Here is a 17308-nt window from a genome sequence, read left to right on the forward strand (position 1 = left end):
GTGACCCCACCACACTGTTCTGTATCTGTAAAACCTTCTTTACTGTCCTGTTTTGACACCATCACCTTGATAAATTGTTATGGTCTCTCTACCTTATTTAGTTTGTATAGTTTTGCATTACTTATTACTTTGGTTAGACCCTCGGCATGCAACTCCTATACCTGTCATGTTATTCCAGTCATTTAGTTTGTCTCAAGTACCACCTTATTTTTAATTTTTTATATTTATCTCTCTGCCTCATTTAATCGGATTATAGGTCATCCCTCGCTTGTTATTCAGCTGTTGACACTTTACTCCCACTGTCTAATACTCTTGGTCACCTGCAGAGACTTATTATCTGACACTCCACTCAAACCAGTCGTATAATTTTTTGATCTCTCTGTCCTTGATCTATCTGCCTAAAAATTCTGTGTCTGCATGCTCTTCTCTCACACTTCTCTGACTAAGGGGCTGCGCTCCAAAAGCTTGTGATTTCAAATAAACATGTTGGACTATAATCTGATGTTGTGTGACTTCCTCTACCACTACCACACCATCACATGAACTTAGGCTGAGTGCTTAGCTCTCTGGAGTTTTTATTTACTGTCACTGGCAAGGCCAGCAGTTGTCGCCTATCCCTAATTGCACCTTCAACTGAGTGGTATGCTAGAGAGCATTTAGGAGTCAATCACATTACTGTGGATCTGGACTGACATGTAGGCCAGACTGGGTAAAGACTGAAGGGTGTTAATGAACTAAATATCATTTTACAGCAATCAATGATAGTCTCATAGCCACTTTTTTCAGATTTATTGATTGAGTTTAAATTTCATCAGCTGCCATACCCTGCTCCTGGAACATTAGCCTGGGCTATGGTTTGCTAGTTTAGTGACATTATCACTACTTCACCATCTCCCAGGCGAGTGGGAGTTTCTGTTGATGTGAGGGTGCGTCACTGTTACAGGAGCTTGTTGCTGGGTCAGTAAGATTTTTCCATCAGTTTCACATACATTATTCATGTTGAGTGTTTGGTATCATGGATACTGCAGTGTGCCTTAGCTTTCACACAATTGCTTTACTTATGTATAATCCTCCCTTTGACTGAGGCCTCAGAATTTCTGTGTCCGCGAGGTGAGATTGATTACAGAGTTCCGAAAGGTGTTAGGATTTTGTTTTTTGATGAGTAGTGGAGAAAGTATTCCGCCATTGTTGTTGCTGACTTGGCATCCAAATTTGGTCCTCCTTTAAATTGGCCTATTGTGAAGTAAAATTCAGGACAAGTGCAATGTGGTAACTCACTAAGTCAAGTATATTCCTCTCAGAAACTGCTGGAGCTCATTCAGCCTCAACTCATTTGATTTTTTTTCCCTAGATTTTTATTTTTGCATTTGACTGACCTTTGTGATACTGTAGGAGGTATAGCATTCGAACGTGATGTTAAACTGAGGCCCTGAAGTAGAGTGGGGTAGGGGGCTCTTGTTGCTGCAGTGGAAACTGTACATCAACCACATAGAACAATGTCAGTTTTAAAAAGAAATCCCCAGATTATCACACTGATGCCTATGCAATCTCGCTATGTGAAAATTAGCTGTTCTGATTAGGCTTCAAGTGTACTTAGTTGTCTGTACACAGTGCTTTGGGAGATACTAAAGTCATGAAAGACGCTATGAAATTTCAGATCTTTCTTCTAAAGACAGCAGGGTGATGGCCCTAATTCCAGAGGCAATCTGCTCTTTAGAAATGCAATGCAGGCACAGGCATGGATTATAAAATTCTCATCCTTAATTTTAAATCCCTCCATGGTCTCGCCCTCACTTCTCCATCACCTACTTCAGCCTCACAACCTTCTCAGACCTTCTTGCTGCTCAAATACCAGCCACTTGCACATCACCAGAATTCATGGGCTGTGTCTTCAGCTGCCAGGACCCCAAGTCTGGAATTTCCTTCCTAAACACGTCTGACTTTTCACCCATCTTTCCCTTGTAAGAGTGTCCTTCTAATCCTAACTAGGGGAGGTCTTGAGGCACAGCGAGTAACATTCCCCACAGTTGGATCAGAAGCTCTGTGTTCAAATCCAACTGCTGGACCCTGTCATAATGCAGCCAAAGAGATTGACTATTAACCTCTAAATCTTTCTCAAAAGGCAGGCAGTAAGAGAGAGGGAGGGAGTTTGTTGGTTAGCCAGAACTATATAGAATCTGTGGTGCAACAGCTTGCCCATGCTAAAAGACTCAATGCACAGGTTCTTCCCACTTGCAAATTAAATTCTTCTGAGGGACTAGACACATCACATACGCACACACAGTTTCACAGCTTACTTGTACTGGGGCAGATTCAGATTTTTCTTTTTACTTTCCACTTTAAAACATTTTCAACACAGCAGACAGACTCATAGGTTGTCCATTATTTTTAATTATCAGAACTCTGGCAGTGTGTGTTTGGATTCATCAATGATGTGGAGGAGTGCCATTGTTGGGGTAAACAAAGTCAGAAGTCACATGACACCAGGTTATAGTCCAACAGGTTTATTTGAAAATCACAAGCTTTCTGAGTACTGCTCCTTCATCAGGTGAAAGCCTGATCAGGTTTTCACCTGACGAAGTAGCAGTGCTCCAAATTTTCCACAATCTGGCATTCTTGCATGTGTCCTGATGAGGTCAAAACCAAAAGCAGGTCAGCAACATGTTCAATATGTTAGGTGCAGATGAAATTATGTGGTAGCTTACACAGATTCCTGGTGTACAAAGCAGTGCAGTACTCAGTTATTGATCCATTTAGAAAGATGATTAATTAGGTTTCCAAGGGACCCAGTTGGGAAGAGAAATTTGCAGCAGGTTTTTAAAGCTCTGACCTAGCTGTAGAATGATGTGGTCTTTACAGTTGGAGGGAAGCATGTTTCAATTTTTTGCTCACTCGGATAGCCAGTAAGTACATTTCAAAAAGATAGGCTTTGCCACAACAGTAAACATGAATTTCAGATAAGCAAAACATTCAAAGCAATAAATTGAGCAATAAAATGAGTAATTAATAAAAATCACCAGTAAAAATTGCCAAGCAGAGTAAACTGAGCAAACGTCTTTTTTGTCTAAGATAACAAGGTGTAGAGCTGAATGAACACAGCAGGCCAAGCAGCATCAGAGGAGCAGGAAAGCTGACGTTTCGGGTCTAGACCCTTCTTCAGAAATGGGGGAGGGGAAGGGGATTCTGAAATAAATTGGGAGAGTGGGGGAGGCGGATAGAAGATGGATAAAGGAGAAGATAAGTGGAGAGGAGACAGACAGGTCAAAGAGGTGGGCGTGGAGCCAGTAAAGGGGAGTGTGAGTGGGGAGTTAGGGGAGGATAGGTCAGTCCAGGGAGGACAGACAGGTCAAGGGGGCGGGATGAGGCAAGTAGATAGGAGATGACGGTGGGGCTTGAGGTGGGAGACAGGGATAGGTGGGAGGAAGGACAGGTTAGGGAGGCGGGGACAAGCTGGGCTGGTTTTGGGATGCGGTCGGGGGAGGGGAGATTTTGAAACTCGTGAAGTCCACATTGATACCGTTGGGCTGCAGGGTTCCCAAGCGAAATATGAGTTGCTGTTCCTGCAACCTTCGGATGGCATCGTTGTGGCACCGCAGGAGGCCCAGGATGGACATGTCATCTAAGGAGTGGGAGGGGGAGTTGAAATGGTTCGCGACTGGGAGGTGCAGTTGTTTGTTGTGAACCGAGCGTAGATGTTCCACAAAGCGATCTCCAAGCCTCCGCTTGGTTTCCCCGATGTAGAGGAGGCCACATCGGGAACTGCGGATACAGTATACCACATTAGCAGATGTGCAGGTGAACATCTGTTTGATGTGGAAGGTCTTCTTGGGGCCTCGGATGGGGGTGAGACAGGAGGTGTAGGGGCAGGTGTAGCACTTCCTGCGGTTGCAGGGAAAAGTGCCGGGCATGGTGGGGCTGGTGGGGAGTGTGGAGCGGACGAGGGAGTCCTGGAGAGAGTGGTCCCTCCGGAAAGCAGATACGGGTGGGGAGGGAAAAATGTCTTTGGTAGTGGGGTCAGATTGCAGATGGCGGAAGTGCCGGAGGATGACGCGTTGGATCTGGAGGTTAGTGGGGTGGTACATGAGGATGAGCGGGATCCTGTTTTGGTTGTTATTATGGGAGGTGGTGTGAGGGATGAGTTGTAGGAAATGCGGGAGATGCGATCGAGGGCGTTTTCGACCACTGTAGGGGGGAAGTTGTGGTCCTTGAACGACATGTCCATCCTGGGCCTCCTGCGGTGCCACAACGATGCCACCTGAAGGTTGCAGGAACAGCAACTCATATTTCGCTTGGGAACCCTGCAGCCCAATGGTATCAATGTGGACTTCACAAGCTTCAAAATCTCCCCTCCCCCGACCGCATCCCAAAACCAGCCCAGCTTGTCCCCGCCTCCCTAACCTGTCCTTCCTCCCACCTATCTCCTCCTCCCACCTCAAGCCCCACCTCCTTCTCCTACCTACTAGCCTCATCCTGCCCCCTTGACCTGTCTGTCCTCCCTGGACTGACCTATTCCCCCCCTAATTCCCCACCCACACTCACCTTTACTGGCTCCACCTCTGCCTCTTTGACCTGTCTGTCTCCTCTCCACTTATCTTCTCCTTTATCCATCTTCTATCCGCCTCCCCCACTCTCCCAATTTATTTCAGAATCCCCTTCCCCTCCCCTATTTCTGAAGAAGGGTCTAGGCCCGAAACGTCAGCTTTCCTGCTCCTCTGATGCTGCTTGGCCTGCTGTGTTCATCCAGCTCTACACCTTGTTATCTCAGATTTTCCAGCATCTGCAGTTCCTACTATCTCTTTTTTGTCTATTTGTTTAAGTAGCTGAGGTAGAGAGAGAAAAAAGATTAGGCTCCAACTTCTGATCACTATCAAATGGATGGGGACTGGGACCAAGTGAAGGAGTTGGGTTTGACACTAACTGATTTTTTTTTAACTGTGGTGTGGCATACTCTGAGCTGGCCTCAGAAGAATTCACTTGAAGGTAGCAGTTGGAGGCAGGTTGCTCACCATTCCAGATGTTCCTCGTTTTTCAGCCTGGTATGAGGCTAGGATAGAGATGGAGGGAGGTGAAGGGTGGATCTGTATCTAGCTCAGTCCTACCCACTCTCCCATTCAGCTTTCTCCCCCAACCCACCCCCAGTTAATCAGTCACTCACACATCCACCCATCAAACCCCCATCACTCACACTCACTCCACCATTAAAAGCCCACCTGACTCCTAACCAGCCCTCCTCCAATCCCTTTCCTGCCACCTGTAGCCTAATATCTCCTACCCAAGCCAGGGTCTCCCTGAAAGCCTCCGATTCCTGTTTTACAGATTAGCAGTCATGGCTCCAGGTCTCAGGGTGAATTACATTACTCACATGGCACTGCACATTGCTCTTTCAAACGCTGACTATTTTCAGCAATCATGGGAGAGAAATGGACTCTGATTGGAGCAGTAGTTCCTTGCAAATTTGTCCAGATACACCTACCTATATTTTGAGCAATGGTTTAGCAGGTCACATGTAATTCCTTAGAGGCTGTGGGCTCCCAATTGGACAGGCCTGACATGGTGAAAGGCAGACCATTAAGCCAATTGCACCTGCTCTTTAAATTAATCCTCACATTAGCTTCTCTCTTCCTTTTCTTCCCCATGACCCTGCATATGTTCCTCCTGCAAACATTTCAAGTGAGCATCCAATTCACAAATAATGTGCAATTAAAAATGATTAATGACCTATTTTAAGAGCAGCCGGTATTATTTTTTTTATCCCATTTGCTGTTTCTTGCTTTTAAGTGGCCAAAACCCTTTAAATTTGCTCTGGCCTGCTTTTTCAAGATTTCCTTCTGTGCTTTATTTTCTCTACAGAGCTCCTTAAACTGAGTCTGATTATGGACTCTGATCTCACCTATGCTAAGTAACTGAAGGTCAACCTCCAAATTCAGAACAATACATGGACAGTGGAGTAACAACATAGTGTCCTACCAGATGCCCAATCACAAAACCTATAACTTTCTTTATTTCAATGACTCCCTTAGTAGAAGGTTTATCCACTGTGCACATTGAACAAATTGCAGTTGCTTTTTCTGCCTTTCTCACAGTCATTATACATTTGACACTTAGGCTGGTAATGCCATGAATCACTCTCGTAAGTTGTAAGAGATTGTGCTATTAGACAGCGAAGTTAGAATGGAGGCTGTTAGTGCTAGAGGTATCACAGTAATGTAATTGAATGCTATTTCTGTTTATTTTATTTTCCAGTCAATTATTTTGCCCTGTATTGGCTACATACCATTCCTCAGTTAATTAACTAAACCCCATTTGTCATTAATAAATACCATACTGTTCACCCGTGGATCTACAGATATTCCATTAACTCACTAACCAATCACACATTTTCCTCTATCCAACACCCCACCCTCCCGCATGCACTGTGTCCCATCCAGCACCTCTCTGTCTCGCTCACTCTCTCTCTCTCAGTTCTGTGATAAACTACTTAAACCACTTCACTGGCTGTGCTGGGGAATTGCTTTAATTCCCCTGCAGACACTTGGTGCCAGTGTATCTCATAGAAGTATCAAATGCACCTTCTTAAAATAATTACGAGCAGAATCTTGCTGAGCTCTAAGCTACATGGGCTATGGCAATATTTGTGGCAGAATCAGATGAGGAGTCTGACAAGGCCCATCTCTGTATTGGAAGCATCTCTTTCCATTTTTTATCGTTTTTGTCAAACGTGTGACAGGTTTCTAGGCAGTGGCAAGTTGCCAAGTTAAGGGGATTATAGCTTGTTAAACACGTGTTGATGCCCAACTTACCACATTAATATTCATTGTTCTGCCATACCAAATGTTCCAAATAAGATAAATGTCACAAAAACCTAACTTGGTACCTACAATGGGTACCTAGCAAATTCAGCATGCCGCTTGCTACAAAGGACTCCAAACATTTCAGGGCATGGTCCATGGACACAGGCCACAAACATCCCATGGACATTGACTTCCAATATGTCCAATCTCTAAGAACCCTCATGGCATATCTCTGAAACTAACATTTTAATGTTACAGCAAGGACCTTGCATTCAGAGACGTGCATCACCTCATCAACTGGACCAGGCTGTATCTCTGGATGCTTCACTTGATTTCACAACACTTACAAAGCCTAACATGATGCTACAGCATCCCTGCTTTGCATTGCCTTACCACTCAGCAAGAGATACTAGGCTCATATTACTTTTGTTTGCCTTGCCATTTAGCACTGACACAAAGCCAGGAAATTTCCTGTGACTATCAGTCAAGGCCTTGATCAAATGGGCCGTTGGGCTGAGGAGTGACAGATGGAGTTTAATTTAGATCAATGTGAGGTGCTGCATTTTGGAAAGGCAAATCAGCGCAATTAATGATGAGGTCCTGGGGAGCATTACTGAACAAAGAGACCCTAGAGTGCAGGTTCATAGTTCCTTGAAAGTGGAGTCCCAGGTCGACAGGATAGTGAAGAAGGCATTTGGTATGCTTGCCTTTATTATTCAGTGCATTGAGTATAGGAGTTGGAAGGTCATTTTTTAGCTATACAGGACATTGGTTAAGCCACTTTTGGAATACTGCCTTCAGTTCTGGTCTCCCTGTAATAGGAACGATATGGTGAAAGTTGAAAGGGTTCAGAAAAGATTTAGAAGGATGTTGCCAGGGTTGGAGGGTTTGTGATATAGGGAGAGGCTGAATAGGCTGGGGCTATTTGCCCTGGAGCATCAGAGGCTGAGGGTTGACCTTATAGAAGTTAATAAAATCATGATCGGCATGGACAGAGTGAATAACCAAGGTCTTTTCCCCGGGGTTGGGGAGTCGAAAACTAGAGGGCATAGGTTTAAGGTGAGCGGAGGAAGATTTAAAAAGGACCTAAGGGGCAGGTGCATGTATGGAATGAGCTGCTAGAGGAAGAGGTGGAGGCTGGTATAATTACAACATTTAAAAGGCATCTGGAAGGGTACATGAATACGAAAGGTTTAGAGGGATATGGGCCAAATGCTGGCAAATGGAACTCGATTAGTTTAGCACCGAAGTCACTGTTTCCATGCTGTACACCTGTATGACTCCAAGTCAAGGGAATAACCTTTGCTCAGGGACCCTAGCACAGTAAGTCAAGGGCAGCCTACGATACTGTCCAGACGCTTTGAAATGGTCCGTCAGCATTCAGGGCAGTCAGAGTCAGAATGCTATCCCCATAGTGAGTGAGGAGCTGATTATCGAGCAGTAAACCACCCATCTTGAGTCTTTCGGCTGTGTTGGGACGAGAGAGAGGTAATAACAAGGGAGATGAAAGTGGGTGGCATAGCCGTTACAATTAGTGCAGATGAGGAGGTGTCCTGAGTCAATGATCAGAAAACACAGATGGCATGCAGGGTTGTCGGTTTCAGGGGTTGGAGTGTGTAACAGCGAGTAAGGAAAGATGTTGCAGGCATTAGTGAGAGTAGCAGAGCATGAGGCTTGGTGGGAAAAGCATGTAGTAAGATGGGGCTGGAATCAGAAGTGAGACACCCATGAGGTGGATGGGTAGTTAATGGGCTAGGTTTGGTAATGTATGGCAAAAAAATACTTACAAGGCCTCATGATGGAAATCCCTCCAGAAAACTCGGTGCAACTCAGATTTGGCTGAAGAAAAGATTCAGCCCCTTATGTCTTTGCATAACCAATAAGTGACCACAGTGTTTTACTTTTCCTATTGACTTGTTAAAAATAACCTAATAATCCAAACTTTTTTCTTCCAGTTAATGTTTCAAATGTTTGTACAATTTCTCTGACGATAGTGCTAGGGAAGGTTGATGCTTCAGCAAATTCCAAGCGATTGTGAACAGGCAGAGATAAAAATCTGGTCTATTTTCTAGCCTGCATCTCAGTGACCAGTTCTGTATAAATACCAAATGAGGGCTTCTTCCCACTGCTTGAATTTTATACCATTTTGTTTTATAAGACTGAGATGAGGAGGAACTTCTTCACTCAGAGGGCAGTGAATCTTTCGAATTCCCTGATCTCAGAGGCCTCTGGAGACTGAGTCATTTGGTATATTCAAGACAGAGTTTGATGGATTTCAAGATATAAAGACATTAGGGATGATAGAAAAGAGTCTGCCTCATATGATACACCATATCAATGTGTCTAGCTTATCCTGGGGACAGAGGATGTTGACGAGGAGCATATGCCACAAGATCGCTTTACAGAACTGGATGAACTTTACTTCCTTGATGTAGAAGATTGTGTGTGGAAAGAAACTGCCTGTTGATACCTTAACTTCCTTAGTACCCACCTATTCATATTTAAGGACTCATAGTGGCGAGGTTATCGGTGGAGGCGAGATGGCGCAGCGAAGGGGACTTATGCCCTGGCCACCAGGACCGTGACCCATGGCAGAACACTGAATAAGAAGGACTGTAAAGTTAATTTCTTTTTCTTTATTTCTTTATTTTTCTGCCTTTACAGTCTATATTTTGGTTTATTTTTCTGTGTTTTAAGATGGCATTGGAGAATGGTGGCACTATACAACGCTTTCCATTGTATTTTGGAACAAAATACATGTGACAATAAATAAATCAAAAAAATCAAAGCAAGAAAGTTCTTCCTCACACAGCCCATTCCCCCTAATCCTTTGCCTATAAGCATAAATTGGTATCCCTGTAGTTCTTGGACAATCAGCGAACAGCTTTTCTTTCATATAGGATACCTTCTTTGGAACAAAGGAGAGGGATGAGACAAAGAGGTAACTAATAATAAATAATAACAATTGCTTTTATTTTTGGCAGAGTGTTTTCTTGGAAAAGGCTGACCAGGTTAAAAAGAATGGTTAATAAAGCATGTGCTGGGAGAAAATGCTCATTTAAAATCCTGAGTGATCACCAGAAACAAATAGAATTTTTACTTTCCCCAGGCATGACGACCTGAAGGAGATGCTGGATAGTAATAAGGACTCCCTGAAACTGGAAGCAATGAAGAGGATTGTAGCGGTAAGTCTAACTGAAGAAACAATGCATTTGCCCTCTTACATCTCCTACTGTCAGTCACCCATTCCTCTTCCAATCCCATTGAATTTAACTCCTGTACTACCTCATCCTTCCTTCTGGTCTTAGGGTTTCCTCTCCTTCTGCCTGGCAATCCCATCTCCATTATTCACCTCACATTTCCTGGCTCTCCCATGACAGAAATTCATTCAAAAGCAAGGTATTATGATAAACCTCTTGTCTAATTGACTGGAGTATTGTGTATAATTACTGGCACTCCACTTCAGGGAAGATGTGAAGGCATCAGAGAGAGTGCAGAAAAGATTCTTGAAGACAATGTCATAGATAAGGATCTTTAGTTATGAAGATAGATGGATTAATGTTAGGTTTATTGGAACATTGATCCTAATGCCCAACTAAAGTCCTACAAATTCCTATCTGTTTTCCATTATCGAGGTTCCTCCAACCTTGTGTAGTAATTTGGCTTCTTTTGGTGAAGGATGAAGTCCCAAAGGATTGGAAAACTGTCAGTATCAAAAGGGACAGAAATTAAAAGCAGTGAACTATGGGCCAGTTAGCTTAACATCTTTCATTGGGAAAGATGTTAGAGCCTATTATAAAGGATATGTTAGAGCATTTAGAGATACATAACATAACCAAGCAGAATTAACATGGTTTCATGAAGGGGAGATAATGCCTGTCAAATTTATTAGAATTGTTTGAGGAGGTAACAAGTAGGATAGATAAAGGGCAACTAAGATGTTCAATAGATAGATGGAGATAGTAGATGTAATATATTTGGATTTCCCCAAAGTATTTGAGAAGATACTGCACATAAAGTTACTTAATAAGTTAAGAGTCCATGGTGTCAGAAGTAGTATATTGACATGGATAAAGGATTGGCAAACTAATAGGAGACAGAGAATTGGGTTAAGAGGGCATTTACAAAATGGCAACCTGTAACTAAGAGTGCCATCGGGGATCAGTGCTGGGGCCTCAATTATTTATAGTATATATTAATGACTTGGATAAAGGAATTGAATGTACTATCGCCAATTTTGCAGATGACACAGAAATAGGTGGAAAAGTTAGGAGTGAGGATTACACAATGAGTCTAGAGAATGAGATAGACAGGTCAAGTGAGTAGGCAAAAACATGGCAGATAGAATATAATGTGGGAAAATGTGAGGCTATGCACTTGGCAGGAAGGATAGAAGACTGAATGATATTTGTAGAGGAAGAGAGTGTAGAAAGCTGCAACAGGAAGGATTGTGGCGTCCATGTGTATGAATCAAACAAACTTGGTATCTTGGGTTCGGTAAATAATAGGGAAGGCAAATGTAATCTTGACCCCTATTTCAAATGGAAATACATGTCTTGCTAGAACTACACAAGAACTAGTCAGACCACACCTGGAATACTCTGAACTATTTTGGCCCTTTACCTAAGGAAGGGTATACTGGCACAGGAGGCAGTCAAGTTGGTTGGCTTGTACTCATTGGAGTTTAGAAGATTGAGCAGAGAGCTTACTGAAACATAGTCTAAGACCGGTTAAAGGGTAGATATGGAGATATTATTTCTCCTTGTGGGAAATTCTAGGACCAAAGAGCATAATGTCCGAGTAAGGGGTTGCCCATTTAAGATAGAGTTGAGGAGGATCTTTTTCTCTCAGAGGGTAGTAAATGTGTGGAATTCTTTACTGCAGAAGACTGTTGAAGCCGGGTCTTTATTCAAAGCTGAGATAGTCAGATCTTTAATCAATAAGGAATCAAGTATGGGGAAAAGGCAGGAAAGTGAGTTGAAAATTATTAGATCAACCAATGTCTGATTGAATGGCAGGGCTAAATGACCTATTTCTGCTCCTTCATCTTGTGGATGTGGTTTGCTGTGCTCAGGCCCTCAGAGAAATGCCGATGTATGGAATTGTTTCCTGCAGGTTTTTCTAACTTCATCCTTTTGAATTGAACATTGAATCCAGGTGCTCGATTTCATCCAGCTGGAAGAATCAAGATAACTAGAGAGAGGAAGACAGTACCTTGGGGTCATGTCAATGAACTTGGAGTCCAGAGACCCACCTGGGGAGATACCCATCAACACAGGAATTAATTTCTCCTGTCACCAATTGAAAGCCGAAGTGGTTGTCAATTGACCTCCTCACACCAAAGTCATGATATTATTAAGACAAGAGTCTTCCCAGCTGTTAAAATGGAGCAAACTGGTTGCGAGTGGTTTGGCCTTGATCTCCTCAATTTAGGGATGATCAGAGGCACAGATATGGACTGCGCTATGGCCTCTGATGACCATCCCACTGCCTTTCTTCTTACCGCTTCCCTGATCGAGCTCTTCCTATGAGCCCTAACTCAAAAAGATACTTCCACACATGCTGCTGCCCTTGGGCATCTTGGTTGCTGTTCTGACAACAGCCATGTCTCCTTATCCAGTGTTGTGGCTTGCAGTAGTTGCTGCCAGTTGATTCCCAGGATATTTAGGTGGGATGCGACATTCATATCCTAGGAAGTGATACCAGCTGAAAACCCGTTAAGTATTTGATAGGCAGAAGATACGGTGGTCTTTCTTGTTTGTGGTGCTGAGGAGGGTGGTATGCTATCCATCTTTACACACACCACCACACTTAGAATAAAATGTGGGAGATTCCACTCATAGACACAGTTAGATGGGATGGCTGAAAGCTTACTCACAAAGGTGGATTATCCTGTGAAAATAGAGTTGACTGGAGCTCAGTTTATCATACTCTTACCTCAACCATAAAGCTTCAAATTTAAATCCAGCTTCAGAGATTTCAACATACACTCCAGACTGACAATTTCAGTGCAATGCTGAAGAAGTGCACTGTTAGAGGTACTATCTTTCAGATAACATATTAAACAGATGCTCTGTCTACTTTCTCATCTAAATAAAAAAAAGGTCCTTACTGAGTCTGGCCTACATGTGACTCCAGATCCACAGCAATGTGGATTATTCTTAACTGCCCTCTGAAATGGCTGAGCAAGCCACTTGGTTTAAGGACAATTAGGGATGGATTACAAATGCTGACCTACTTTCCCTGAAAGAATGAAAAATGTCTTACAGTAATTTTTGATAGATTCAAAGATGGGATTATAGTCCAGCACATAATACTCGTTTATAAAAAACGTTGGCATGGAATTGGAGACCACAAACACTATTTGCATTTTACTTGGATTTTCTCCGACATTGTAATAGAGTAATGTCGCATGGAAACAGGCCCTTCGGCCCATTGAGGGAGTCCTTACGCCTTTGAATGTGCAGGTACTCAATTTACACCTATTACTACTTATATTCCCCCTCCTCTTAGGAGGTGGACTGGAATGTAATATTTTCCTCTAGTTTCCCTAAAATGTCATTTCAGTGTGACGAGTTTACATGGGAAACTCATTATAAGTAGAAATTTCTGATGAAAAATGTTAATAGGAATTTCTGTAAATGCGTTGCTTTTGATATAGATTAATTGATAGTAACTATCTTGATGCCTTTGTCATTCTCTGATCGGTTGGTTAAACCTTGACTCTTATACACTGGTTGGCAACTGAGAGGAAAGAATTGCACCATTTTGCTCCCCCATTGATCTTTCCTTTAGCAGTTCTTTATTCTTTCGTGGGATGTGGGCATTGCTGACGAGGTCAACATTTGTTCCCATCCCCAGTTGTCAACCACATGACGATGAGTCTGGATTCACATGTAGGCCACACTGGGTAAGGACGGTGGATTCCCTTCTCTAATGGCTTTTATACAACAATTCCCAGACCAGCAGCTTGGGCCGCTGTGTTACTGGTCCTGTGTCATGAACACTACACCACCATTTTCATATCATGGCATAATTAACACAATGGGGTAACACTGAGATACCTCATTTGACTCTTGGTTTCCTTAAGTAACACTGTGTCCTAGATCCTGTAAGATTCCTAAGGGATAGAAACAGCTCTGCAATGCATGGATGGGGATCTGGCTGTTGCTAGTTCCAGGAACAGCTGCCGAGACAGAGAACTCACAGTGACGTGTTAAATATTTATCAGTGGTGTAGATAACAATTTCCATGCCTGCACATACTGCATTATTTATACCAAATTATTCTGGGTTGTATTTATTTTTTAATTAGCCGCTACTATGTTGCAAAACAGGATGGTCCTTTCTTTCCCTGTCTGCAGTCAGTTGATCTGAGGCCTTGTTTTGGGCACAAAATAGGGCATTTAAGATTATGCCACTGTGCACATCATTTAATTGTGAGTAACTCATCTCCTGACTCCCCAAAGGCACATCTCAAAGTGCAAGTTGGGTGTGTGATGGAATACTCCCCACTTGCCTGGATGTGTGCAGCTCCAACAACGCTCAGGAAGCTTGATACCATCCAGGACAAAGCAGTCCACTTCATTGGCACCTGTCCACAAATATTTAATCCCTCTGGCAGATGCACAGTAGCAGTGTACACTGTCTACATGATGCACAGTAGAAATTCACCAAGGCTCCTTAGACAGCACCTTCCCAACCCACAATCGCTATCACTTGGAAGGATGAGGGCAGCAGATACATAAGAATACCACCATCTCCTGTTCCCCTCCAAGTCACTCACCATCCAGGCTTGGAATTGCAACACCAATCCTTTGGTATTGCTGGGACAAATTCCTGGAAGTCTCTCCCACACAACATTTTGGGTCTACCTATAGCACATAGACTACAGCAATTCAAGAAGGAAATTCAATACGCCTTGTCAAAGACAACTAGGGATAGGCAATGAATTAAAAATAATCTAAATATAACGAATGATTGCATATGCTTAGGACAAATAATTTGTAGAATATGATGAATTAGAATGTGATTTTAACCATCATTTCCCTATCTCTGTCGCCAACTCTTTCTCTATCTCTGAACCTCTCTCTATTCTCTCTAACTTCTTTGACGTTCTTCCCTTCTCTGTATATATATATACTTTTCTTGCCCTCTCCCTCTTTCTCTACATCTCCTACCCTCACCCTCTTCATCTCTTATTCCCACTCCTCTCTTTTTTTCTGCCCCTAGCTAATCACGAAAGATTGTAAGGCTTAGAGGAGGTTAGAGATAGGGAAGTGCCTTTAAGAACTCCGGAAACAAGGATGAAATGCATTTTTGGACCAGTATAGGTCAGCAAGCACAAGGCAGAAAAGACTTCCTGCAAGTGAGAATACTGGCCGTAGAGTTTTGAATGAGTTGTTGATCATGGAGATACCAAGTAGGAGGCCAACCTGGAATATATTAGCATAGTTAGTCTCAGGGCAAGAAAGGCATGAATGGGAATTTCAATAATGGATCAATGGAAGTACGGATGGAGATCAAGGTGGCACTGGGGAAGGACGGGATTTGGAATTGCAAATTCAACTGATGGTGATATAGAAACAAAGGTGTGGACAGCACACAGGAGGATGTAATTATATAAGTTACAGATTTTTAAATTAAAACATGGGCATAACAATATACAATGGGAATATGTTAAAAATATGATAATGTATGGCATTAAAATGTATGATGAATTACATCTGTACAGGTTGGTTCAGGACCTGTGTCTTCTCATCTCCATCTAAAGGTTATATTTGTATATAATCTTGGCATGCATGACCTTGGGACAGTGATGAGTATTTGCAGAGAGATTGGAATAGAAGATTAAACCAGTCTTGTTACAATTTTACAAGGCTTTAGTGATAGCACATTTGGAGTACTATGCGCAGTTTTGGTCTCCATGTCAAAGGGATGATGTAAATGCATTGGATGCAGTACAGCAAGGGTTCATTAGATTAGTAAAAACCAAAGTAACTGCAAATGCTGTAAATCAGAAACAAAAACAGAAGTTTCTGGAAAAGCTCAGCAGGTCTGGCAGCATCTGTGAAGAGAAATCAGAGTTAACGTTTTGAGTCTGGTAACCATTTTGGGTTCTGAGGCCAGCTTTACAGGCATCTTGCTGCCGATCCCATGTAACCTACACATATCCTTGCCACACTAGTATTGGATGCTTAAGAGTCCATGAGAAGAGCCTTGAAGTGATTGCGCCTTTGACTCTTCCATGTACCACACTGTCCATTCTCTCCAAGTCCCTGTGTGTTAGCCAGTTCTCTATTCAAGCTAATATATCATCCCCAATGCTATAAGTTCTTATCTTGTGGCACCTCACCAAAACCTTCGTTGGAAATCCAATACATCTATTGGTTTCCCTTTATTTATCCTGCGTGAAGAACTTAATCCTCAGGTGGGGCTAAAGCCTGAAATGTGGCCTGAAAGGGAAATGCAGTACAAGTCCAAGCATACGGTCAATAAACTGTCCGTTAAGCCCTACTCATTACCTATCCTACTGTACAGCTTTTATGGATCTCTGAAACATCCTGCAGGCTTAATAGAGCTCTGTTTACCCACAGAGCTGTGTTGGTTACCAACCATCAAGTTACATGTCGACTCTCATGTAACTTTGGAATTAAACCTTTGTTCCACTGGCCCACAGGTGGGCATCAGGGAATCTCATGTGGTGAGGAGTTTTAAGGTAATGTTTATTTTGAGTTGCTGCTGCCAACAGATCTTGATGTGTTCCAGTTGTTGATTCATACAGCAATTAAGGTCAGACCAATCCAAACTCCGCTTTTTGATTTAGACTAGACAATTCAGCAGAAATAAGAAATAAAAACACAAAAGGAAGTCTTGCTTTTTAGAATGTCCCAAAGCTCTTCACAGCCAATGAGATTTATTTCTTGAAGAGTGGTCATTAAGTTGCCAGAGATGGGGACAGTGTTTTTGACCCTTAGCAGTTTGAACAGCTTGGTATAATGCAATTAATAATGCCGTCTCAAGAGTGACTGAGAGTTTGTATGTGTTTTTTTTCATATGCAGATGATTGCTAGAGGAAAAAATGCTTCAGAACTCTTCCCTGCGGTGGTGAAGAATGTTGCCTGCAAAAACATTGAGGTAAGTGAAATTTCTCATCCCCTTATGAATGTGCAGTGATTTATAGAATGAACTTCCTAAAATCACCACAGCTTTTATTTATTCATTTGTGGGATGCGGGCATCACTGGCTGGCCAACATTTATTGTCTGTCCCTACCTGCCCTTGAGAAGGTGGTGGTGAGCTGCCTTCTTGAACCGATGCAGTCCTCCTGCTGTGGGTTGACCTAAAATGGAGGGAATTCCGGGATTTTGACCCAGCAACAGTGAAGGAACGGTGATATATTTCCAAGTCAGGATGGTGAGTGGCTTGGAGGGGAACCTGAAGGTTGTGGCGTTCCATATATCTGCTGCCCTTGTCCTTCTAGATAGATGTGGTCATGGGTTTGAAGGTGCTGTCTGAG

The 17308-nt window shown here is 42.8% G+C and overlaps 1 protein-coding gene across 1 annotated transcript in view; it reads left to right on the forward strand.

The window, feature by feature from the left end:
* Positions 1-17308, forward strand: part of LOC109935210 (adaptor related protein complex 3 subunit beta 2) — a 173048-nt gene that overhangs the window by 43713 nt on the left and 112027 nt on the right. The window contains exons 2-3 of the mRNA XM_048617141.1: positions 9901-9976; positions 16853-16927. Of these exons, the coding sequence (XP_048473098.1) occupies positions 9901-9976; positions 16853-16927 (151 nt within the window). The remainder of the gene's footprint in view (positions 1-9900; positions 9977-16852; positions 16928-17308) is intronic.

This window comes from Rhincodon typus, chromosome 36 (genome assembly GCF_021869965.1).
Source record: "Rhincodon typus isolate 14 chromosome 36, sRhiTyp1.1, whole genome shotgun sequence".
Lineage (NCBI taxonomy): Eukaryota > Metazoa > Chordata > Chondrichthyes > Orectolobiformes > Rhincodontidae > Rhincodon > Rhincodon typus.